Below are 25,337 nucleotides of genomic sequence, written 5' to 3' on the forward strand. Positions count from 1 at the left end.
TCAAGTTAGTGTCATCTGCAAACGTGTTATTGGTTGGTAAAACACGAAATGGTTGCAATTTTTCAGTTTTTAAAAGTAAGTTGTAACAAGAACATTTTTGCCAAGGTGCTCACAATATTGTTTGCAGTTATTCACACACACTGACCCCGTCAACTGCACTGATTTATTGCACTGATTTATCAAATCAAACTCCTGTGACTCCTGTCGCAAATGACGAGTGTTGACATTTTGAATGATGGAAAATAGTGCAGTTAGTAAACTAAGAGAAAAATGGCGGCGGATCGCCACAAAGATTTGGGATGTTTAAACGACGAAAAAGATCTCGAAGAAGGCGAAATTGATGATTTAGAAGAAGGAGAAATAGACGACGATTTTGAAGGCACTTCTGAGTACAGTTTCAGCGCGAAAGAAGAAAAAATAGGCAGCGAAATTGCTCACCAAACAGAACACAACAATAGTCATCCAAAATCACAATGCTTCAGTCACAAGCAACGGAATTCAAATCGAAGCACAAAATACACACGAGATAAGGATGGGAAAAGAGAAGATACTCATTCTACTTGGAATTATGAGAAAGTTGGTAGAAATCGGGCCGTTTCTAAGCAAAATTTCGCTGGCAAACGATCGCATGAAAATGTATTGCGTGCTGAAAGGTATAGGTTACGAGGTGAAGCAGGGTGGTATGATAAACAAAGTTGTATCCTTTTATACTGCTAATTCTGATAAATTTGTGAAAGTGAAAGCGAAACTACAACGAAAATTAGAATTAATACTAAAATAGAATGAGTATGTCCATGCACATCACGTTTGACAATTTTATATTTAGGAATTCATTCATTATTAATGATGAATGAATTCCTAAATATAAAATTGCCAAACGTGATGTGCATGGACCTAAACATGTCATTCTATTCTAGTAATATGATTACCTGCAGGTTATATGACATATGCATTCATAATTTCTGTTTATAAAATAATTTAGTATCACATAGATACGCACCATATCTATAATAACCAAGGTTTGGAAATTTATTCTGTTGACCAATGTTAATAAGGCACCAAAGTTAGGTAAACTGTAAAACTTTTGCACTAGCCAACTTTGTGTGAAGTAAAAGCTAAATTGTGGCACTGTGATTGATCAGTGAGAGAATACGAAACTTAAGTAGGCCTAAGTAGGACTACTTCCCACTTTTCATCTATTTTCACATACAAGCCCAAGTAATAGACTGAAAGTTGACTTCACACCTAATCTTATTCTTTACTGCAGACCCTCTCTGTGGCCTCTAGCATTAAATTCCACAGGATGGTCTGATAACATTATTAACTAACATTATTATGCTACAGCCCAATAAGAGAGCCTCCCTCTTTTCTCCACTATGCAATAGTATTTTGGGAATTCAAATAACTGGCCAGAGCATAAAAATAATATTTCGCCTTCTGCTTTGCCACTATATATGCTGCAAAGCTACATATATTCTAAAGGGTCTCTATAATCTAAACATCCACTTGTCCACATCTATCAAAAGATGGTATATATGGACATTGCGGTGGGTAGATTCATGATGTAGTGTATATTATAATTCATAAGGCCTGTTTACACTTGCAATTTTAGCTGTGATTTTAGATGTGATTAACTTCTTTTGATAGAGGTGAATGAGTTTTTTGTATTCAAATAGCGGGACTTGTACACAGTTTGTACATGAGAGCATCCATAGCTACTTGCATTTTCACATCTATCAAAAGAAGAAAATAGCAGTAAAGTTGAGTAAGCTAGTCTATAGAAGGTGTATCAATTTCTTGACGTTTCTAAAGTTGACTCGTATCGGAACGCTCGTCCAGCTTTATCTCCTGAGCCTAACGAAGATTTCAATGAACCAATGAATGACGAGAACGAGAATGAAGATTTCAAAGTTCTGCTGGAGGAATACAAACATATTCAGGAAAAATTAGACGAACTCGGCCCGGGGCCTAAGCACGGCCGCTCGTTAGTTGACGATATAATTGATGATACGTTTGTTGATGTACCTTTAGACGATGTTAGAACTACCAGTAAACCATCCGACAATTTAGATGCTGAGATACGAGAACTTGAACTTGAACTGACCTGGCAGGCTAATACCCAAACCACTTCAGAAAACACGACCCAATTCGACAACGCGAGTTACCCTCAGGTCATTTCCACGTTGTCTCAAAACATACCGACCACTTATGGTGGCCCTTCTACTGAGCAGCCGTATTCGGGAGTTTTTGAACCGTTTAAGATTCAATCCGCTCCAAAGAAAGTAAGAAGTTTAAGCGAGCTTAACCGGATAGACATGGCCACGAGGGGTTTACCTGTCGAAAATGATGTTCCCGCAAAGGTGACAACAAATGCTCGCAGTAAGGCAAAGGGGAGAAGCAAAGGTAAACGACGGCCTAGCAAGGGTTTGAGGCAACGTGTGAGGCGCGATAGATCGAGTGATCGTTCTGGTAGTAAGGTTTCGTCAAGTGATATCTATGATGAGTTGGGGGTTGGAATTAAGAAAAGTCAAGGAGGAGGAAATAATGGGTAAGATCATTTGGAAAGTTTTTTTAGGCTTTCATGAACTACAGCAGCCGGATATGTCATCTTAAATGTGGAGCTGGTACGGAGCTCTTGCATGTGATGTCATGTCATAGCAAGTACTTTGTGCCTCTGCCATATTTGGCGGTAAATTTGAATACCGTTCGTTGCTACCATACCTTTTGTTCGAAACTACAGTTGGTTCAGTTGATAAAAGGTTCATGTCACCGAAGATAGCAGAATATTTTTGTGATACGCCATCATATAACAGCCTACTATAGCTTCTCATCAAAATACAATGTTTTGTTCTTACATATAAAAAAGCTCTTAAACGCTGTGGTGCAATGTAAGATGAAGTACACTGATGTATACCTTGAATTTTGCAAAGACATGACGTTACAATCGAACTTAAATCGTACCTCTGTTTCTTTTAAAAAAATGTCTATTCAGACACAGATTAGTATATCAATAATTGTATATCAATACGGTGGTTCAGTGTAGGTTTGCAGTATCTTGTTAAGCAGTACTGCTTTATTTCTGACCTTTTTGGAAGAGGTTTTCCATGACACGTTTTCTACAATAGATTTTAGAGAAGCCTGCAGTGGTTTCTGTCTAAACCAGCTCATTAAGTGATACAAATGTTCTCATTAAAGTTATTTTATTTCTTGTTGAACATAAAGCTCAATTATGATAAGAAAACAGAAACTGAAAGAGTGGCATCGACTTCAAAGGAAAGGAAATGACATGGAGAAACTCCAAGATGACTATATACCAGCGCCCATGGATGTTGAAACTGTCGATTCCGCTGGTAAGCAGTTGTCTATTCGTACATTGATTGATTCAAGATAGACAAATTAGCTACTGTACTAGTCTACATTATGGGCTTGGAATAACCATTTGATGATATAGTTGATGAAAGCTAGGCCGAATTATCAATTGTTATATCATATGCGTGAGTATTTATAATTGTTTTTGAACGCTACAAAGAAATCAATATATTTCTCAAAGCTTTTAATACTGACGCTGATCGATCTCGTTAACAATCCCGACGGCGAGGGATAGGCTCGCTATCTGTTAGCTGATCAGTGGCCAATCAGAATGCAGCATTTGCAATAGTATACTGCTTTGCCTAATGCAGTATGTAATAGATTTGTGATGTTATATATTCGTTTTATACACCAACTACTTAACTTTCAGTAGCTAAATTATAATAGTTTTGTTTCAGCTTTAGCATTATAAAACGTATACTGTAATAACATACATATTATACACCACTTAGTCAATCAGATTCATTAAGATAATGATGTTTTTGTGCGTAGCTCTAAAGATGGAAAGGTTTATGCATTCTCTCTCTTAATTACTTGTTTTTTCCCTGCAGAAAGTGTTGGTATCATTGATGAACAATATCCACGTTTACCCTTAATTGATCTCCCACAACCCCCACCTCCTGGGGAAGAAATGGACGCACCTTCCACGTCAAATATAATGCCATTAATGGATGTTGTAAGTATACTGAAGCTTGCGCGGGAATTTTAAGTTGGTTCATATATGAACGCGTGGAGTAGAAACTAAAATTCAGGAACCCTAAAAAACGAACTACCGAACTGCATAGGGCCGGTTGTAGCTACGAGAGCCAGATAGCGCTATCCACCGGAAAGTGTTTTTCAACCGTAAAATTACCCGTTTCTCGGCATAACCTGGATTAAACCTTTTATGGGGGTTCTCTTCCACAACTGTTCAAAATCTTTAATTTCATTGCATTTCAAGCATGTTTATAACGGTTGAAAAATCACTATATGGTGGATAACACCATTCAGCTTTCGTACAACCGTTTCCTGATGAACACATGACATGTAGCTAAACTTAGCGTCATGCCTTTAAAGTTTGTTCATTTAAACAGTAGATACGAAAAATCGTAATTGTATATTTAACCCAGGGTTGGTTTTTGAATGGGACCTTAATTCATAGTATTTATAAGCCTTTAGTATTTATAAGACAACATTCTTTTGAAATTTTCAGAAGCCTTATGGATATTATCATGATTATGGCAGTCCATGGTGGGGAGGTCCAGAGTTGCCTTTTGTTTCCCAGCCATACTTTGTGGAACAGTCAACCACTTTGGACGATCAAGGTAAAAAGTTTATCTCTCGCCTGTGTTGTGAACACTCGCTTAATTAAATTTGGTCAAAATTTACCGTAAAATTGTCAATGGTTTTGCAATGATGTTTCACGGCTCTAGCTGAAGTTTCAATCTGAAGAAACGCGCTAACCTCTGAGCATTACCCATGACATGGAAGATATGTATGTCTTAGACTAAGCACAGACTAAGGTATTATAAAAAAACAAACAGCTTCAGTCCAAGACTGTTCTCCTCGTGGTCTAGTAATGATCATCAGATATTGACCTATAGTGGTCTACAGCAGGACGCCTAAACTATAAATAGTTTTAATATATAAATGTTCGGTGATCGTAATTTCTTAATATTTCTTAATGTGTTGAGATACCGGACATAACGTTCATTAAAAATTATTTAAAATTCCCGATTTGACGTCATGTCGAGTAACTTTAAAGGCTAATAAATCCATCCAGTCAAAATTTTTCAATAACAAAATGTATTGCAAAGTTTTTTTAAAATACAGAATGCTGTCGCCAGAAGTTGCCCCGGAATGAAGTTCCGATATTTTAAGATGTGGAAACCTAAATAATATTTTTATATACTAATCGATATATCGTGTTCCGTTTTAGGTTCAGATTTGCCATTACCACACGAAGAAGCCAAAATACAAGTGCCTCAAAACCATAACGCAGTCGACATTCGGACTAGTGAACAAAACTCTCCAGATAATAACGAAGCTGACACTGATGTCGAAGACGAAGCAAGCGAATTAGCTTTGCGAGAACAATTGTTAAAGTCTATGGTCAGTAAACGTGCTGCGAAAAGTACTGGCAAGGCGAGCGAGAAGAGTGTTACGTCATCTGTAGCGTCGCCTAGCAACAGTCGTGCTGCGTCGCCATTCCCGGGTTCTGATGCTAGGAGGGAAATACAGGAGCCCCCAAAAAGTGATACGGTACAAAGGCCTAGTGCAATGCCGGTGAAGGTGAGTATAAATACGTTATTAACTTTGAACGCTAAAATATAATTGTAATACACCAAAACTAACGTTCCCTCTATCTGATGAAATTTATTTCATTGTAAATGTTTCACTGGTTGAAAAGTTGTTGTCAATCAAACCGGAGTACTTTTTTGGGACCCCTTGTATAACAGTGATATGGTGGTCAATAAAATAATTTTTTTCAAGGAATTTAAACTGCTAGCGACGTTGGGAAAACGGGACGTTCTTTGCCATCCATTTAACATTGTTGATTTTAAAATTTATACTTACTTTTTCTATAATATACTTTCCAGGTTAATTTTGCGCCGCCGAAGCACGGGCCAGTTGTTATTCATCTTGGCGCAGACTCCGAAGACAGTGAGTCGGGTGGCGAGAGCCCGATTAAAAATTCTAGTATATTTTTTGGTGGCTTAGACTCGTTTCTCAAAGAGGCAAGGTAAACTAAAATAGATACATTGATATTGTTAAGCTTTTGTCCCTCTATCAGCTCCAAACTATTCTCCCAGGGAGAACAAAGGTCTTAAAAATTGAAATTGGTGCAGGCTTGAAAATTTAAAGGCGGGAAGCCAAATTATTTAAAAAAAAAAAACCCAAATCACGAGTACAAATTGCCAAACTTATCGCTGATTTAAGCAAAACTTGCCCGAATTTTGATAAAATCGATAAAAATTTGCCCAGCTATTCTAGATTTAAAATTTTCGGTTGGGGGAGGTGGTACGCCTATAAACAGGACTGAAGAAGATGATTCAAAGTAGACTGGTTTATGTATGCTGGATGGCTCTTTTGGTAACAAACTGTCCTCCAGAGGGGCCAGTAAGGATGGTTTCTCGTCATTCCAAAGTTACTGCTACACAGCTACAAACAAAGAGTTTTATACCATCGTTGTTAGAATTGTGATTTCTTTTGTCAGGGAACGCTCTTCAAATTCAAAGCCAGATGCAAAAGCTCAAATGGTCGGAGAAAACAAGAATGTGGTTAAACCGCCAACGCCGACTACTCCCGAAGTTGTTTCGGTCCTTTCCGAGGAAAAACGTAATGAGTATAAGAAGCTGAAATTACAGTTGGCACTTAAGGAACAACAACAGAAGGTTCTGGGTGTAAATAGAAAAGGCAACACGACAGAGGAAGCAGATGTGAAGAAGAGTGAGCCTGTGGCGGCTAATCCAGAACGGAAGCACATCGCAAAACCGAAAGTGCAAAAAGATAAACAAAAAGCGGTTGTTCAACTGCAACAAAGGCTTCTTGGATTGGAAGCACAAACCCGACATCAGCAGGAACAACGAAAACTACAGAAGCCGCAACAGCAGCGGGAGACTCGGGCAAAGGAACAGCAAAGACACCCAAAACAACAAACTCAAATGATAGAAGAAGAACAAGGTACAAAATCGTTTATATTTCATTGCGAGTTTTCCATTAAATATTGCAACTGAAGCACATAAAAACCCCTGACCAATTTAAAGAAAAAATAAAGTAAAAAACAAATTCTGAAAGTACAAAATATCTTGATAGTCAATATTGTATGATTCGAATAAGACACACGTTGAAACTAATTTTTCTATTTATTTCAAAGTCATCTTCACTCCTATTTTCAGTTGTTTCGAACAAATCCAAACAGGATCAGGACGCCGCTGAAAGTGTTAAGGTCAGATTAAAAATGCTTCGTGAGATGCTGCTAGGGCACAAAAGACTGATAGGGGAAGATCAAAAATTGCTCGGAGGTTGTACGGATCAGTTAAAGAGCAGTTCGAAGGCGTTGGAGGAATATGATAATAGAATTGCGTTGCTACAGCAGCAACTGCAGCGGACTGAACGATTGAAGAAAGTTCAACAGGAACTGGTGAATAAGTTAAAAATACAGGTAAGAGTTTTGAGATTTTTCAGACAAGCTTTCTCTACCGTCACTGCACAAAAAGATAAAATTAGTCACAACTGGGCCGGTTTTACAAAGGTCGGTTAGCGCTATCGATCGGATAGCGAGTTTTTCAATCGCTCTAAAATTGCCAGTCTTTTCGTACAATTTGAATTGAACCTTCCTAGTCTTGAAGTAATGATTCTCTTTGATCGTTGTCAGGCCAATATCTACTGTACATCTTTTATTACTTTTCAAGCATTTTTGCACTATCGCGCTATCCAGTCTTCGTACAACCGGCCTCAGAATCAGAATTTATTATAACAGAATTACTCTTCCTAGTTCATGCATGCATATAAAAATTCCACTCGAGACTATATACCATTATTTGGACTGAATCACTGCATCTTTTGGCAGGTCTGTTTAATTTAGCTACAAAAGTATCAGTGTTTGTTTTCTGGTGAAGTCATGCTGGGGCAACAGAAGAATATAGCCTTTATAATTGCTCATATCTATGGATAACTTTCCAGTATTAATAAAGAACTATTTCTGTTTTAGAAAACCAAAATAAATCAGCAGATATCAAAGCGTCAGTCAGACGCTCGTGGTGTCGAAGAACGCTTGCTTCGCATGCGAGCGCTTTTGGTATCACAAAAATCCAAAGCAATCATCCCCACTAAAAAAAGTGAAAAGTCTGTATCCGAAATTAAACCTGCGGCATCTTATCCCGGACACCAAACTCCCGCCGTTGCTTCCACGGGGGAAAAGCCATTGGCGGAAGTAAAGCCTACGGTATTCAATCACGGACATGATTCTCAAGATCATGGGGTCACGGCTTCACAGTCGACTAGTAAAAATTTAACTAATTATCAAGAAGTGTCCCGCATTTTAGAAGAATCTTTGTCACCTAAAACCCAAGAGGTAAAGGAATCCTTACTGCTTTATGTTTAACAACTGTGCTGTATACCGACGAGTTTTGACAGAAGTGTGTTGGTTCCAAAATTTCCAACGACGCAGGCCAGACGTATATATATACAGAGCATATACACTCTGGATTGTGCATTTTGAAGCTTTTCTCCCTTTTCTTAGCAGATTTTCAAAATACCATTTTCGATTGAACACTCCTAATGGCTTGATTAATCCCCCTCGCTATCCCTTCTGGGCACGCCGATGATGGGCGTGAGTTATCTACCCTTTAAAGTTAACTTAAGCATTAAAGGACTTGCAAAAAACTGGCTCCAGTACAAATAGATTTATTCCTGCAATATTATACGTGTATGCCTATATAGACTGGAGCACAGCCACCCAGGTCAGAGAGACAAAATGCTAAAAGTACAAAATCGTGCACATTTGCTAAATTTTGTGTCTATTTTAAGGTGAGAAACATCCCGTCCCCTAAAAACGACTTCTCGGATAAAGATCCAAATAACTCGTCAGAATCAAATAGGCAAACATCTTCACAGACTGACCAAACAATGGAGATGAAACGACTTCGCATATTAGAGCAAAAATTAGCTCAAAAACTTCGCCAGTCCAACGCTCGTAGACAAATCGAAAAGGAGACGAGAACTCCTCGCGACCAGGATACGGGGAAATCAGGATCACCGAGGAAAACGACTTTGACGGAAGGAGACGGAAGACCGAGCTCCGATAGTGAGCTTACTTTAAAGAACAATAGTAATTTACGAGAACTGACTCCCCCCGTTGAGTTGGCGGGTGCCAGTGGTGAAGATGAAGTGGATGGAGTTGTGACAAACCATTCGGTGTGGGATGTTTTTAAAGATGTTAACAAGTTGAATAAGGTTAAACAAATTCAGGTTAGGGTTAAATAACATATATATGGATAATTGTTTAAAGTTTAGATCAGGATTCCTTCATTAGGATTGTATAAGTTGAGGTGAAAGGCCCATTTTTAATTGAACCGAAAGCTTACTGCGGAAACTATAGAGCACATCATATCAATGCACTATCAACAGTCCTAAGGTGGATCTATACAGTATATGCAGAGGGGGGATCGATAGAGTCCAAGAGAGAGTCGGAGAGTCTGTGCCGTATTAATAAAATTAGCTAGTCTACAGTTTAGATTTCCTTTTGAAACAATACTAGACCAATCAGTGATACCTAATCTGGAGAGATTTAGTACAAATAAAGAGCCATCTGGTATGAATACGGTTATTCACTAGTTTTCCAAATTTAATTTAGGTTGAACGAGAGACAAATGGGCCAAATTTTTCAAATGCGAGCGATACCCTGGCATTACCAGTGCGGTTTTCTTCTACACAATGTGCTTGGCTTAAAATTGATGGAACAAGCTTTTCGCAAACCTTAGTCAAGCTATCTGGTTGTTTATCTCCTGCGGTGAATAAACCTTTGATAACGAAAGCTGAAGTTGTTCAGAAAACACAATGGAAAAATCGCGCAACGGGACGGTATAAGAGTCCATTGGTTTATTTCAGATCATACAGGTATATATGCACAAATTTCCCTGTTCCAGAATAATAAAAGATGAAAATTTCAAACCACACCATACATTTGAAATTTGAACACCAAACCACTTCAGTTTGTGTGGCTAATATAACTCCTATAATCTGACCAGTTAATTAAATATTGAAAAAAAATCTTGTGGAAAATGGCCTTTAATGATGTGATTCATTTCTTTATTTTAGATTCAGCCCGTATTATCGTACTAAAAAAGGTTACACACTGGATTCATCTACTTTCACCCACCTTATAAACCCTCGCGTTTCCTTTTGCCCATTCGCGCTCCAAGGTATATGCAGTGATCCCGAGTGTACCCACCAACATCCGGATGATGTCATACCAAAAAACAGACAAATCCTCGAGGACCTTGCAGCATACTTTGCGCCTGCAGGCGAGAATGCCCGCGGCAGTGATCAGACCACCAAGGCTATAGCAGGCACAATAGATGCAGTTACCAAGCAATATGGCGACAAGGTCTCGCCTGCTGAACTAAGGGTATTGTTTGTTAATCATTTAAGAAAACAAAAGTCCGCGAGCATTTTTAATATAATCCTGGAGCGAAGGCCATGGGAACCAATTAGCCATGCGAAGAAAGAGCCTATTGCAAAGGCACAGAATGATTCTCCGATCGTACAAACGGAAAACACGTTCAGCTGGAAGAGTTGGCGGAGGAAGATTCAAAATGAGATTAAGACATGGTCAGGAGATAGGGACGAGTGGTGAGTAAAATGATCACGTGCGAAGCACACTCAAGTCTTTTAAGTCATCAACCTTGTGCCAAATTTGTTGTTTTGAGTCAATCTAGTAAAAGGACGATCTGTTAGAACATCAGTCTGGTAATACTAACAGGCCTTTTATAGGATTTCAATCTCGTAACAATTCTTTTCCTAAATCAATCTTGTAATAGATTTGTTAAGCCATCAACCTTGCGAGTTGGTTGTTTTGAGGCAACTTGTAGTAGGTCTGTTAGGACTTTGATCTTGTTCAAATCAATTGCCATTAATAGATCTGTTGAGTCCTAAGCTCGGTAACAATTCTGTGTTATTCAACCTAGTGATACATCTTGAGTCATTAACACTGCATGTAATAACCAGATGTATTGAGTTTTCAACCTTGGAATGTTGATCTATTGATCTGTATTTCGCGGAAATGTTTTTCAGCCAAGAAATTCGATACTTCTCTGAGAACTACGACAGCATCAAAACCTTGGAAAAAGCGACAGAAGAAAATCCTTGTAATGAGAGCTTATGGATCCGTCTAGCCATGGTACACATGGGATCAAATAGAACCGAAGGAGATAGAAATAATAACAACAGAAAGAATTTAGACAGAGCTCTCAACACTCTTGTGAAAGCTCTCGAGTATAATCGACATTCTGAGGTTTGTAATACATTTACAAGGAAAAGTTTTAAATTGCTGTTTGAAAAAGGCTTCTTACATACGAGTCCTAACTTTAATAGTTTCTCTCTGTGTCAAGACTGAAAGCTGATGTCATAAATCATTATATTTTCTAACGTTAAACCTTTCAGAGACTGTGGCTAAAATACTTGGACGTGTTTCGACAGCGAGCCGGTACAGACGAGTTATATGAAGTTTGTGAAGAAGCTGTCGAGCTCGCGGGCTCCTACAACGTTTGGTGGGCCTATTTGGAAATTGCCATGGAGTACGACCGCAAAGTCACCGTTTGTTTAAAATGTATAGAATACCTGATACTCTCAGAGACTGAAGTCAACCTGAAATCTCACCGGTTACTGGAGATTTTCCTGTATTTGGTACAATTAGATTTGCACGGTGACTTTTATGAGGTTGCAATGAAACGATTCCAAGTCGTGCTGAATTTCGAGGATGTCCCACGAGACACGTGCGGAATTCTCGTATCCGTCGCGGGAGGCCTCACTGGCGAAGACTTGAGTCTGTTATGGTTGTGTTATATTCATCTCGTGGAATTTTCGTGTATCCCGCGCGAGTTTTATGATCCCGCACGAACCGGTCCAGCAAGAATTGTGTGTAAAGATGGCGTCATTTTTCCATGGAAACCAGGTGCTGGCACACGTCATGGGTTTTCAGAACTGCTGAAACTTTTTCATAGTAAGTCTTTAATGATGCAAGTATTGTTTTGATTTTTAGTGCGATTTTTTTCTTTCGACAGATGCAAACGGTTGAATAGTTATAAATGCTTTATCTATATATCCCCCCCCCCCCCTATCCACTCAAACACATATAACGAAATAATGAAACCGCTTCTAATACAGCCCGTGTAAACTCACCTTAATCCTTAGAACAGTGCTGTTACAGTTTTGATACAACTGTATGCATGCATTTTAGGGAGAGGATACCCTAGAAAGGTATACCTGCAAGGGTAAAAAAAATGTCAGAAGAATACAATAATCTCTCCCTCCCTGATTAAGCTCTTTGAAAGAAATTACTTAGAAAAGAGAATACTGCAGGGGGGGTATTAGAGATTGAAATGACGGACGTGAAGCATTGGTATGCAATGCAAATATTAAAGCAAATTCACCAAGGTGTAGAAATACGGCTCGAAACACATATTTCTTGTATTCTCTTTGTTTTCATAGGTGCCCTCAAAGAATGCGGCGTCGTGTCTTGTTCCTCAGACAAGGTAACGCCGGTGTTCTTATTGTTCAAGAATCTAATTTCGTTAGAGCGAGCTTCTGGGAAAAACCCGTCGTCGATACGTACCTGTCAGCGGTTATTAAAAGCCTACCCGAAAAAGATCGAATTATGGTCCTGTTTGTCGGCGTTACAACAGGTCAGCGATAATGAGGGTGGTGCAGCGAATGTTTATAAGAAGGCTGTGGAGACCTGTGATGGACATGCGCAGATTGTTTATCATGCTGCGAAATATTTCATGGAAACAGTATGTATACTTTGTATATACTCTTAACTTTCTACGCTAGAATGGCTTAATACAAGAGTGCTGCAATCCTGGTCAAAACTATTGACTACACTCTAGTATATTCGGCACACTTGAGTTATTAAACGTTTACGTTGTATATCTGTTGTATGTTGTATGTTGAGTTTTCGCTCAATTGTTTAAATGTGTTTTATGTATCCAGCTTTGATTAGTAGGGGAAAGTGAAAAAAAATTTTTATTGGGAAATTATTTTATTATTTTATTGGACGAATGTTTGCAAATGTTGCCAATGTTTTGACCAGGATTGTAGTTGCTTTAACTTCTAGACTTGCCTAAATGCTATTTCATGTGGAAAACGTTTGTATTTTTGTAGAAAAATCGAAAGGAATGCTACGAGGTCTTGGAAACGTGCGTCTACAGTAAATTTATTCTTGAGATTCCGAGCCCAGGACCAAACACCAGAGCCAGATCACATGAGAAACCTACGATTCTCAGGCCAAACCCTGAATTACTTTTCAAAAAGCTATTGTCGCAGACTATACCACTGGACTCTGTTGTACCATCTGCAAAAACTGGAACGCGTTCAGATAATTTTGACTCTGAGAAAACGTATATTTGGCTTTGCTACTGGTATGTTTGAAATGTATAGTTTTTCAATTTTGTCTTTATATTTACGGTTTGAGGAGGCACCATGAAGTTATCACCACTTATGTATATTACTGTTCCGGTGGTTCTTCAGAACGTAACCTAACCCAAACCAACGATATTTAAGAGCCTGTCATTTTACTGTTTTACCTGAAGCTCATGGGATCCAGTAAGCGAAAGGCTTTTATTGATCCATTTTCCCCCAACAGGAAGTCTGTAGGAAGAATAGAAAGAATCAATCTCTTAGATTATCAATCTAATAAAATCATTTCTAAAATACTTCAATTTGTTCTTAAAGTTCATCGTTTCGTTGTGTCCCAAAATTTACTTTTACATAGGCCATGCCAATGACTTCAACAATTTCTGAAGTGTTTTTCTGCAGGTTCATCCAGGTCATCCCTTTTTGCTGTTAACAGTTCTAACTACCAAATATGAAAGACGTCTGAACTTAATGTTTGCCCGGCATAGGTTGATCAGTTCCACGGTAAACTGCTTGTGCATCGAAATTTATAAGTTCTCGTCTTTTTAGCATTTTTATTGAATTGTTTTCCAAAGAAGAGGCGCGAGAGCGGCACTCGCTCACACAGGCAGCCTATCAGAGCGCTATATACAGTACAGGTGATAGAAATGAAGTTAAGACCATGTGGGTAGAATACCTCTACTACATGGCTCGCATGCTCGTGGAGAAGTTGTGTACATCAGAAGAACTTCACGATGTGTTCCATAAATGCCTGTCGACCGTGCCTGCTGTCACTCCAGTGAACTATATGTCATCCAAATCTTGGTCTGATTACAGTTTTCATAATAAGGTAATATATACACTTCAAGATCATTCACACGACGTACTTCCCATTGCTAGTGTAGGTTGTATTTCAGGAGGCTTGTCAGGATTTTCGTACGGAATTTTTTTATCGTCCGATAAACTCGATTCTTGAATGACGAACAAGTGTCTATATTTTGCAGGTTCTTGCCTTATACCGATGCTGTTTGGGGGACGCATTTTCATCGTCTGTTTACCAAAAATATCTCGAAATGTTTCCTGATAACACACAACTGGCTATACAGTAATGTGACGGACTCGAATTAAATCATATTTATTTGTTCGCATGAGAGGATCAATAGCTATATATTTAGATTTTTTGGTTGGCCGATGTCTCTTATGAAGTCTCGTAGTTCCCCTGTTTATATACACAGTATTTATTTATCAACCCCACCCCCGTAACTTTATGGATTCTTGTTATTATCTGTTAATTATAGAGCCGTAGAAAGTTTGTATAAAAACAAAGAGCTGGATAAGTCGAGAAAGATTCTGTCGGCCATTTTGTTGAAGACTCCATACTGTTTGGAATTGTGGAAAATGTACTGCATGTTAAAATTCTAACTTTATCTATTTACATTAAATCAAACTATATGTTGGATAACTTTCTACTCAAATGAAAACTCCATGTATGCAGTTAAGGACCATGTCTTCTTGATCCAGTTTCCTTATATAACCTATCGACATTATATTGAGATTTACCAGCCTGACAACACAAAACTACAAAAACACGAAACTATGAAAGATTGGATCATTTGAGCATTCTCCTTTTGTCCTGTCATTATACGACTTCTGCACTACATAAATAACCTTTCTTCATATCTCTTTTGAACTTAGAGCGATTTCCATTGAACTTAAAGAACGAAATATCGATCAGGTATACTATTTATACAGCAATGACATATTTTGTTCACGGTTTCAAAATATATATATTTACTTTTTTAGGCACGACAATTGTATGAACATGCGACGGAGGCTTTACCTTTATCAGCGTCCATTTGGAAAGATGTAAAATTGTCTTTGTTGTCTTTGACCTTGATCTATGTTTTTTCGTTTGATTTGTGTTGATTTGCCCTGATTTATGCTGATTCCATAGATTTAGTTAATTTATTTCCCTTGTTTATGATGCTTCCCTTTGATTTAACTTAATTTGCCTTCGTTTTATGTTGATTTGCTTTGATTTACGTCGATTAGCCTCAATTTACTTTCAATCTTTAGTAAGGCAGGTTGATAACTACCACAATCTCTTCAGTACATGCATGTATAGAGATTTATTGAGGTCAATTTATTATTGAGGCCAATGTTTCCATGCATTACTCACAAAGAATGAGCTAATAACCTTTAAGAAAAGCTGTTTCAATCAAACTTTGATTAAAATAGTCGAATCTGCTGATCTTGAATTAAAAAATTTAATCTATAAAATTTATTTGAATGTCATACATATTATATTAAGGAACTTTTGATTGAAACGTTTTAGTATAATCAAAGATTTTTATTTTTTTTCCAAACAGTTTGCAATGTTCGAACTTACCCATGGCTCAAGCGACATGGAGGGACTAAAGTCGATCGCTTGCAAAGCGAGAGAACGAGGAATTAACCTCGACGAATATCTCAAAGAATTATCCTCAAAAAACAGATGAATGCATGTATATATCATGCGGTTGGAATGCAGAAGTCGAGTAGATGAATCGAAATAAACGAGTGCTTCTTGAGAAGGATGAAGAATAATAAGCGAGTGTGCTTCCAATAAGAATTAATGAAGAATAATGAGCAAGTGCTTCCTATAAGAACGATGAAAAATAATGAGCGAGTGCTTCCAAAGAAGGATGAAATATTTTTCGGATAATGGTCAAAGCAGAGAAGCACTAGAATTTATTTATAAGAATTTGTTTTGAAATTTCCGAGAATACTGGACGTCAATACAAGACATTCTTGGTTAAATGTGGTAAGTAATCCCTTTACTTTTCCCAACCAACGGTGATTGCCTGGGAAAGTTTCAAAAAATTTTCCAAATTTTTGGTGTTCTACCATAAACCTTTCAATAAGTAAACTTTTCAATAATTTTGTCCCAAGGACAAGGCAGCATATTTTTCAGGACTTTCTGTAGTATATAGGCTTCTGGATTTTGTATTAGATTGCACATGTAACTGTGACACTTAAAAACTTGAAAACTTAAAAACAATTTTGTTGGCGGGAACATATTAATTATAAAAGAAAATTTATCTATAAAATATATTTTCATCATATTTTTGAGTACGGACATTTTTAAACGAATTTGTAATAAATCATGTGTAAATTTGAGATTTCTTTTATATTGGGGCTAAGCGGTCGTCAAATCAATCGTCAGATGAACTCTTTGTTTGAATTTTTTATTTTGGCTATAACTAATGATTTATATACATTTATTGCTATAATCTAGATTGTTGATTAATAATGAAGTGTGCAGGCGTAGTCAAACATTCGCTTAATCATTATCGCTTATATAGTAAATTAATTCTGGAATTAATGTATAATACAGTCCCCGATAAGTAGTTAACCCCATTGATCACAACTTGTATCGAGTCTGTTTGATTCCGCGTTATTTGTAAAGAGTTCTTGTTATGCCGGGGAACATTAAACCCATAACGGTTGATTTAGGTATATAATTCTACATAGGCAAGTTCATTGTAGTATCTAGAGATGAAAGGTCTATCTGGAAGAAGTTAGTTTAGGCATCCCCTTTTCCGGCTAACCAATCCTTTCCAGCAAAACAGTGATCCAAAAGGATACAATCTTACCGGATTGAGCCATTCACCAACTGTTAACGTGGAAAAATGTATTATACGTGAAAACAAATACATTGTCCTTGATACAACCGAAACTGTTGTGAAATGTCAACTGATTTTCACACACAAAAAAAACAAACAGTGATGTTCAAAGATGTGGATGCAAACTGTGGATGTAAAAGCTTAAAGATTGCCGGGAACTGAAGATGGGACAACCCAAACATTGCCATTATTGAGCTCAAAAAAGTGGACTTTAAAGCTAAACGCTATTTCTCGACGAATGCATTATAATTATAGAACTTTGTGAAGACTTTTTGATATGTTTAATAAATTTATTTTGTAAATATGTGTAAAATTTGCATTAAATATTTCTGACCTCAACTTTTGTGTGCTTTGTGGTATAAGATAGAGTTGAATAATACTGAAACAAATCAAAGACCTGTCGGTTTTTGTAAATGGAGAATCGATCGAAAACTTCTATTATTATTTCGACTCCAACAAAATGCCCAAAATTATTTTTGCCAAAAACTATTTTTGGATTTTTTCGCTTTTAAGAATACTATATTGTCTGAAAAAACGTTTTCCATCAAAACAAAAAAAAAACTATACAAAAAATTCTTTGTTGTCAGTATACGGAATGGTGCCTTTTTTCCCAAAGGACAGAGTGCCAAATATAACTCGGATTTTTTAGCTCAGTCTGCCCACAGTTAATTTGGTCTGCCTCAACTGTAAAATGTGAAAAATATATTTTAATGAAAGCCAAGGAGCGGGTGTATGCCCGCCTCTCGCTGGAAAAAACTAAGCGCTCGGGTTGCTCGATGAGGCTGTGTGCTGATTGTACCATAGACAATCGAAAAGGCATTTCTAGATTGTCTATGATTGTACTAATTGGAAAAAGTAGTACTACTATCAAAGTATACCACTATCATAGACCGCTAGTTCCATGGTTGCTGTTTATATAGTGCCAGTAATTTAGGTACCTAACAATTCGATTTATAAAGAGTTTAACAACCATAGGAATGTTAGCTCACTATTAATATTCTGACTTCAAAGTTCAAAATTAGATCCATGAAATTAAATTAGTCTGACCATCAAATTCAAAATGATGGGTGATCCAGTAATTTTCAGATCAGTGGTTCATATAATAAAACCAGTGAACTGAATAAAACCTAGTGCCGCAGAGCCGCAGTGGGAAACAGCACTGAGGGAAACACTGGTGCGAAATTCTTATTTTGGTACTTGGTAGTGGAAGCACCACAGTTTTCAACAACTTAGGACTTAGGACACGACTCACGAGGACAAGAAAGAAATGCTGCTCTTGTTGGTGTCAACGCGGCGGTTGTTTGGTAAGTATTTTTTTATTTTGATATAGTTTTTCGTTACTGAGTTTGATTGATATTATATTATAGTATTTGTAAGCAGTACTAGCGTCTAAATTGCTTTCAATAACTCAGTTTTATAAGCTTTGAAGTTTGTGTCGGACGATTGACCACGTGTTCCAATTTCGAAGGCAAACATATTGCCAAGCTCTCGTGATCTTGCTACATTTATGGATTGAATCGTTAAACAACAGTCAAACATAGAAAATAGCCATATCTATGATGGGGTTTACCACATTTTTAACACATTTATATATACACATGACATTCACGTCATGTGATAGTAAAATTAAATTTGTCTCTGGCCTACCTCTATATCGTCAACGAAATTGTATTTATGGGCTTCACGCTAGTTCTGGGGACATACTTAATACTTTTCTGAACGAAACCACAAAATATCAACAGCTAGGAGTAGACAACAGCATTTCTCTTAGGATCAAGCAATAATTTGTCCACATTTCTGGATCATGTTTTATATTAATGACCCCTTTGCCATTGGGGTCATTAATTCAACCAGTACCACCTGAATGGCTTGGTGTTATGTATCCTTTGTTAAGCGGGCTTGCAAAAATGCAAACCCTTGGTTAGGGTTAGGTACAGGGTTGGGGTTTTCCAATGTGCAATTCGAAGATTTTCAGTTGGAAGAAAATGACACAATGTCATTTGTTTTTAGCCACCCAACTTTATTTCCTTGTAAGCCCAATAGGTAAAGCTATCTTGTAAACTGCGAAAAGATTTATGATTTAGAAATGGGCCATATTTATTTCTGCAGTGATGACAAACTTTGGGGTATAAATTCTGAGTTCACAGAGTCACTTCTTGTGGAACTTTGAATGCAGTCATTCTTGTCCTGAGCAGAATAGAAAACTAATTCACCCACAAAGAACCAGAAGGGGGGAGGGGTATAATTATGCATGCAATGGAAGATGAAAGATGAAGTAAGCATTTTGTGTGATAGCATAAGGGTCATGCGTTGCGTACAATACAAAAAGAACCTTTAAAGGAGTAGAAACCTTAAAAGAACCCTTAGAGGAGTATCTAAAAGTGTTCCCACTGTAATCAAAAATTAATCTTTAATACCATATTGATGTATTCTCATTAGAATGTTTTTCTCCCTGCTGTGTAGATGTTATATGAAATTGATGTGGTTGTGTTCATTTAGATCAAATTGTTGCAGGAAAATACTGCTTGTTATTTTTGGAAAGTCAGTAAAATTGCACTACTGCCAGGTGTGTATTATAATAAGTATTATACACATTTCTATGCCTAATATTCTGAGTGATGAGAAATGAATGCATCTTTTTAATTAATGACTGCTTTGAGGCAGAATGATAATTTCATTTAAGTCTCTGACAGAAAAATTGTTAAATGAATATATTTTGGAATTGCTGAATAAAATTTCACACATTGCCTTTTTTTAACAAATATTTAGGATGACAGAGACACCAGAATTCCATAGATTAATGGTAAGAATGGTAGGTGATATTTAACTGCATAATCTTGATTACTTAGCTTAGCAAAATAATGTTAACAAATCTCTCAATAATCAATTGAATGAATTTTTCTTGTCTGTGTGTGATTGTTGGCAGTGATACAACTATATCTGATTTAGAATGCAGTTACATAGACTAATGATGAATTTTTCCTAAATTATGTGTATCTTGTTGGTAGCCAAATTTGACTGGCAATGCAGCCAGGCAGTGTTTCCCCCCCCATGTGTTTTGACTGCACTGCTATGATGATTAAACTTCATAAACTTTCGTTCTCCTGAACTTTCTTGATGAAGTAAATAATCTGAGCAGAAACATAGAATTTAGAAGTGTAGCATTAAAGTGAGCGTACTTTTTATCATTTTAATTTTGCGGGAACTTGACAAATCATATACATTTCTGTGGTGATACTTTGGAAGATATGGTTAATAGGATCTTGTCAGACCTCTGGTTAGTGATATTTATTGAAAAGTTCTGTTTTAAATTTTAGGAGAATGCTATGGTGGATATGACCAAAACTGATATGTTAACTTTGTGTTGATTGTTCTTATTGGCTATTGCAAGAGATGTTTCACCTGAGATAGAGCTACATATTTCTCAGAAATAGATCAGTGCTCAGGTGTGTGCATTACTAACACATATATATTAGGGTACCTCATTAGACAAAGTTTCAATTGCCTTACAAGTTACAACTGGTCTTGCTATGATGCTTACGAATTACTTCACCTGACGTATAAAGCTGAAGAGAAGTTCAACTTCTGAGCAATGACCTTCACTTACTATGCTTTACATTACAAACTAATATGTCATTTCAATGCTTTTTTCAAATACAGTAATTCCTGGTCAAAACACCTATTGAATATTGTTCATAATATTGCATGCATATAATACCAACCATTGTCGTCTTGTTTTGCATTCATACTTTTTAGATTCATGTAAGAAACTTACCTGTTTATCAGTGAGATGAGTAAAATGGAAGGGTTTCAGGATTAAGACCACCTTATTGTACTTAAAGCAAAATTGACCAATCTTTTCAACGTCCATGTCCTTCCCACACATTTTGCTGGTTTTAAAATTTCCTTCTCTGCCCACAATACGAGTACTGTTTTATTATAACAGTGTGTGTTATTTCTTTTTCTCAGTATGCACTATATGATACCATCATTGCAGAGAAGCATCCACAGTTTGTTCAACTGTGTAGCTACATGGTATTAGTTCAACGTGGAAATGGGGTAATGACAAGGGTTGATTTTTTTGTCCTAATAAGCGCAACCTTGCTGCAGTGATGAATGTTTTGATCAAGTCTAAATCATCGATATGTTGATTCAAACCGAGCTTTTTAAAACTGAGCAGCAAAATATATCATCTTCATGAAGATTGTCATCGTGAAGCCTTTGTGAAATTGTCCTTAAAATATTTCTTATTGATTTCACATGTAGATGAAAATAAGTGGACGAAGAGATGGTTTTATACTGCTTACTTGGCTGTTCTTAAATGCTGCAAATAACAGAAAGCAAAGACTGGGAGTGTTTCCAATACAATGGAAAATACTTGGTCTTGGGAAAATATGAGCGGAACTGTGCAAGGCCTACACTGATTCACTTAAAGTTTACGTCTTTCAATTGTTCTTCAATCCAAAATGTCACTACATCTACCCCATGGCCATACAACAAAATATGAACTTTTATATATATTCGCCGTGTGCTTTTCGTCCTTTTTTGCGAATAATAAACAGTTATTATACGAGTCATGAATTATTATTTTATTTGTCCCCAAAAATGGCGTCTTGTAATGTCCGGCGTATTCACTTCACTGCTTTTGTTTTACGTAAAATATTGTATGTTTTATATATGAATTCAATTAAAAAAAGAAACCTTTAGTATTTATATTAAGAAACCTTTTGTATTTATATTTTCCAAGTCTTCCCACTTTAGGCGAAGGACAAATTTACCAGCAAACAAGAACAATTTTTCAATCTCCGATTCGTAGAAGTGGTAGGCTGTCGCTTGCGAATATTCATTTAAACTTACGTTTGATTTGACTTTAGATTTAAACTGTTGATGAACTGTTTTAATTCGGACGAAAGTCGACAAGGTTAACCGGTCGACATGGGTAGGATTTCATTTGTGGGTATGTTTGAGATGATGAGTGGCATTGATGCTTCAAGGAGAAACTGTGTTTCATTCTTGTTGCCTGAACTATTTGTTATGTTGACATAAACAGATGCTCAGGGGCCATCTGATCAAACTGTAGATGATAAGCAAAAAGTGTCTTCTGTTCTGACAACATCTGCCATTATTTAGTGTATACTTTACCTGTCGCACACCTTATAAATAGCCACTGAGGCACCAGCGAAGTCACCAATTCCGCTGTGTGTAAATATCGCTATATTTAAAATTTACCGCGTTTTTCATCTGACGGGTCATGGTCTATCCTGCGCGCAGACGCTATATAGTAATAACTTCCGGGCGCCAACATTCGGGCCACAAGTATTCGAATAATTGTGTGTCGTTTTTCTCACCGTCTATGTTACGTACTATAGCCATGGTCATGTGAACTGTCAAAATTTAGTCGTCTATTGATGTAAATGCTGTACGTGGCATTTACAGCTCGGCTATATAAGTGCGGGGATCTAAAATTCACAATCAAGTGAAAAGTTGTAAAAGCTTTTTCACTTCCAGACGTCGAGAAACATAGAGTATTAGAGTTAAAGGAAGTAATTTCACATATAAAATTTTTATTCGAAAGTGACCATCTGGTTTGGTTTCCTATAGTAATTGTAAGTTAAAGACCTGGGGCCGGTTGTTCAAAAGCTGGTTAGCTTAACCCAGGGTTAACTCAAATTTTAACTTCGCTCTTTTAATCGCTTGTTTATTAAGTTGAACATGTTTTTTCATAAATATTTTGTGGATCAATAGAAGTCTTATTTTATAATGTCTTGAAACAAACAGCGGTGCAGAAGCATATAAATCAAAACAGTGGGTTAAAATTTAACCCAGGGTTAGCGCTAACCTAGCTTTAAACAACCCGCCCCGGGTGATTTACAGTAGGCGCTAGTGAATATTTTTTGTGCCCAGCCAGCAAATATATACAGATAAATTAAATATGTCATTATACTATATATAACAGAAATTAAACTTCATATTTTTACATACATTTAGACAGTTTTCCTTTGGCTCTAAAATCACTATGTCAGTATATGCGTATGTTCACAATTGCCCTGGTCCATTCTTTACTATAACTCGGCTAGACTTTGTCTTGCATATGAATGATGCTATCTTCACTCCTATATTTTCGTTTGCCGAGAAAGAATCTTTATTTCTTGGTGAAAAAATGCGTCATTATATTTTAGTCCTGGCCATGGTTAGAATTTGTCTTCATCGTCTTTTTGCTGGATTTAAAATCGGCCAGCAACACTCTCAAAGCAGTTTTCATTTGCCTGCCAAGAGCTCTCACCTTTTTTACGTCTTTGTCAAGCGATTTTTTCGAGGCTTGACCTTTCGCTTGATTTTTGCATCTTCTTCGGCTTGGAATGAGAATTCTTTTTCTTGAGACTCCAAAATTGTTGTTGCTGTTACATGCAGCGAACACACTTGCTAGAAAAATGCTCAAAGTAAGTCCCACGATTAAAACCTTATAGTCCATTTCGTCGGCTTGGTTAGTCGATTAAGATTCCTTGAATGCAACACCAAAAACCAAATGATTTACTGTTTATTTTTTGCCTGTTTTAAGTCTTCAACTGAAGTCACACTACAGTCGATGACTGTTGAAAGAATAACCTCCGTAACTAAGCTTTAGGGCACTTTAGTCCGCTATTTATATGTGCTGTACCCCGGCTTCTTCCCTCCTCTTTTGCCTTTTGGTAATATTTTTAGCCTGTGTTGTTCAAAAGAAACGCTCTATTCGCAGCGTGCCTGCCAAGCCGGGCAGAAATTCAAACACGTTGTTTCAATGGCTTCAAACTGCTGCGATTTGCAAGGGTTTTGTGCTAAATATACCTGCAGGTGAACAACGAACTTTAAGACAGTATTTTAAGACAGAACTTTAAGGAGAATTTCTAAATTTATCTTGCGTGCCTGCATGGGTTACCGCGCGAACTTTTCTGTTCCTATATGTCATTCGTATTGTGCCATAACCATGTTTGATCAATTTCTTTATAATATTGCATGTGTTGATTGATGTGTCCAAATTAGTTTCCTTATAAAATTCGTGGTATTGTGGGTTGTCTTATAGGCTCCTAACTTTCTCCACCACTACCAGAATATCTGAATTCTCGAATTCACGTCTAACGCTTCCCATATTGAAAACAGTCATCACATTATTGCTCTGGCTTACAAAAACAATCTCATACCGAAAGTGTACGTACTTGAAGATACGCCTCCAGTTTTCTTTATCTATCCTTTTCAGGTGTTGGCCCCGTTTTCAGACACAAGCATGGCTGTTTGGTGGAATTTGTTCGCTCACGTGACAAGCGTTCCTTCGGCTTCAATCTATTTAGAAGAGTTGAATTATATTCACTCTCTCTGCCTCAATCGTATATAGTCGCCATTCATATTTTGATTTTACGCCAAAAAAAACTTTATCGTATTGGTGTGTAGCTCTAGCACACTTTAGTTACCAAAACACTTGAAGTGTTGCTAAAAGTATACAAAATATTTATCTGTGTTTTGCAAATGCTTTAACTGTATTTGAAAACATTCTATTTATATGGTAACTGCAGATCGTTGAGCGTGTAATTGTAGCAAAACAAAATGCTGAAAATAACTCGGGTGATTGTCGGCAAATGTCCCGAACACAAAACAATAAATATTTGGGATTATTACTGTGTTTTCTTAGAGTTGCTGTATTTTAAGCAGTTTATTTTTGGTAGTAATTTTAATGTAATTGTGCGTGCTCTTTAACAGCTGAGTTTTGATATGCGAATCAATCCACGTAATGCCAGAAATTAGGCTGGGGACTATTAAGGCTTCTCTGTCACTCTGCCGGAAATTAGGGCTGGGGACTGTTAAGGCTTCTCTGTCGCTCTGCCTAAAGAAAAAGCGATGTGGAGACAGTATTGTAATGTAGATGGTTGAGTTTTTGTCTGTAAAAGGACTCTTATTGCGATCCTTCAGTCAGGTTGGAATATTATAAAATCTCTGGTGAGTTTTAGACTACGTGTTTCTCACAGATATAGATAATCATTTAAGGGGGTCCTCTACTAAAATTTTCACTTTGACTTCGAAATTTTTGAATTTTCAAAGACAGTCATTATATGTACTTTCAACCTTCCTCTATGGCCTCAGAAATTTTCAGTGCGCATAGAATACTACAACACACTAAAAAAAAGCAAATTCCTGAACCTTTGGCTATTTTCTGCCTTAGCAACGCCCTTAGCAACA

General features: G+C 37.1%; 1 protein-coding gene, 1 long non-coding RNA gene and 2 other non-coding genes across 4 annotated transcripts; all 4 read left to right on the plus strand.

Annotated features, from left to right (window-relative positions):
* The first annotated feature begins 226 nt into the window (after nt 1–226).
* Nucleotides 227–17,418, plus strand: LOC114521010 (zinc finger C3H1 domain-containing protein-like). The gene is made up of 23 exons (XM_028541400.1): nt 227–697; nt 1,813–2,548; nt 3,223–3,350; nt 3,921–4,045; nt 4,562–4,673; nt 5,288–5,640; nt 5,949–6,091; nt 6,566–7,032; nt 7,248–7,513; nt 8,063–8,425; nt 8,881–9,321; nt 9,707–9,969; nt 10,171–10,704; nt 11,146–11,365; nt 11,515–12,073; nt 12,562–12,863; nt 13,234–13,490; nt 14,035–14,314; nt 14,469–14,569; nt 14,763–14,864; nt 15,160–15,199; nt 15,268–15,330; nt 15,834–17,418. The coding sequence occupies exons 1-23, from the start codon at nt 271–273 to the stop codon at nt 15,960–15,962; spliced, it is 6,411 nt and encodes a 2,136-aa protein (XP_028397201.1). The 5' UTR covers nt 227–270; the 3' UTR covers nt 15,963–17,418.
* A 933-nt stretch (nt 17,419–18,351) lies between these two features.
* On the plus strand, nt 18,352–21,823 carry LOC114521173. The gene is made up of 6 exons (XR_003686787.1): nt 18,352–18,433; nt 19,629–19,695; nt 19,899–19,941; nt 20,447–20,575; nt 21,099–21,188; nt 21,396–21,823. It is a non-coding gene; the product is annotated as an uncharacterized LOC114521173 (long non-coding RNA).
* LOC114521195 lies at nt 21,234–21,310 on the plus strand. Its single transcript, XR_003686791.1, has one exon. It is a non-coding gene; the product is annotated as a small nucleolar RNA SNORD36 (small nucleolar RNA).
* A 268-nt stretch (nt 21,824–22,091) lies between the features above and the next one.
* On the plus strand, nt 22,092–22,203 carry LOC114521196. Its single transcript, XR_003686792.1, has one exon. It is a non-coding gene; the product is annotated as a small nucleolar RNA SNORD67 (small nucleolar RNA).
* Nucleotides 22,204–25,337: the final 3,134 nt, after the last annotated feature.

This window comes from Dendronephthya gigantea, unplaced genomic scaffold (genome assembly GCF_004324835.1).
Source record: "Dendronephthya gigantea isolate DGI-Jeju-01 unplaced genomic scaffold, DenGig_1.0 000019F, whole genome shotgun sequence".
NCBI classification, from domain to species: Eukaryota; Metazoa; Cnidaria; class Anthozoa; order Malacalcyonacea; family Nephtheidae; genus Dendronephthya; species Dendronephthya gigantea.

Coding starts and splice junctions, on each gene's coding strand:
- LOC114521010 (XM_028541400.1), top strand. CDS start 271: ATGGCGGCGGATCGCCACAAAGATTTGGGATGTTTAAACGACGAAAAA. Junction 6,092..6,565: donor TCGTTTCTCAAAGAGGCAAG/GTAAACTAAAAT, acceptor TTCTTTTGTCAG/GGAACGCTCTTCAAATTCAA. Junction 12,074..12,561: donor ACTGCTGAAACTTTTTCATA/GTAAGTCTTTAA, acceptor TTGTTTTCATAG/GTGCCCTCAAAGAATGCGGC.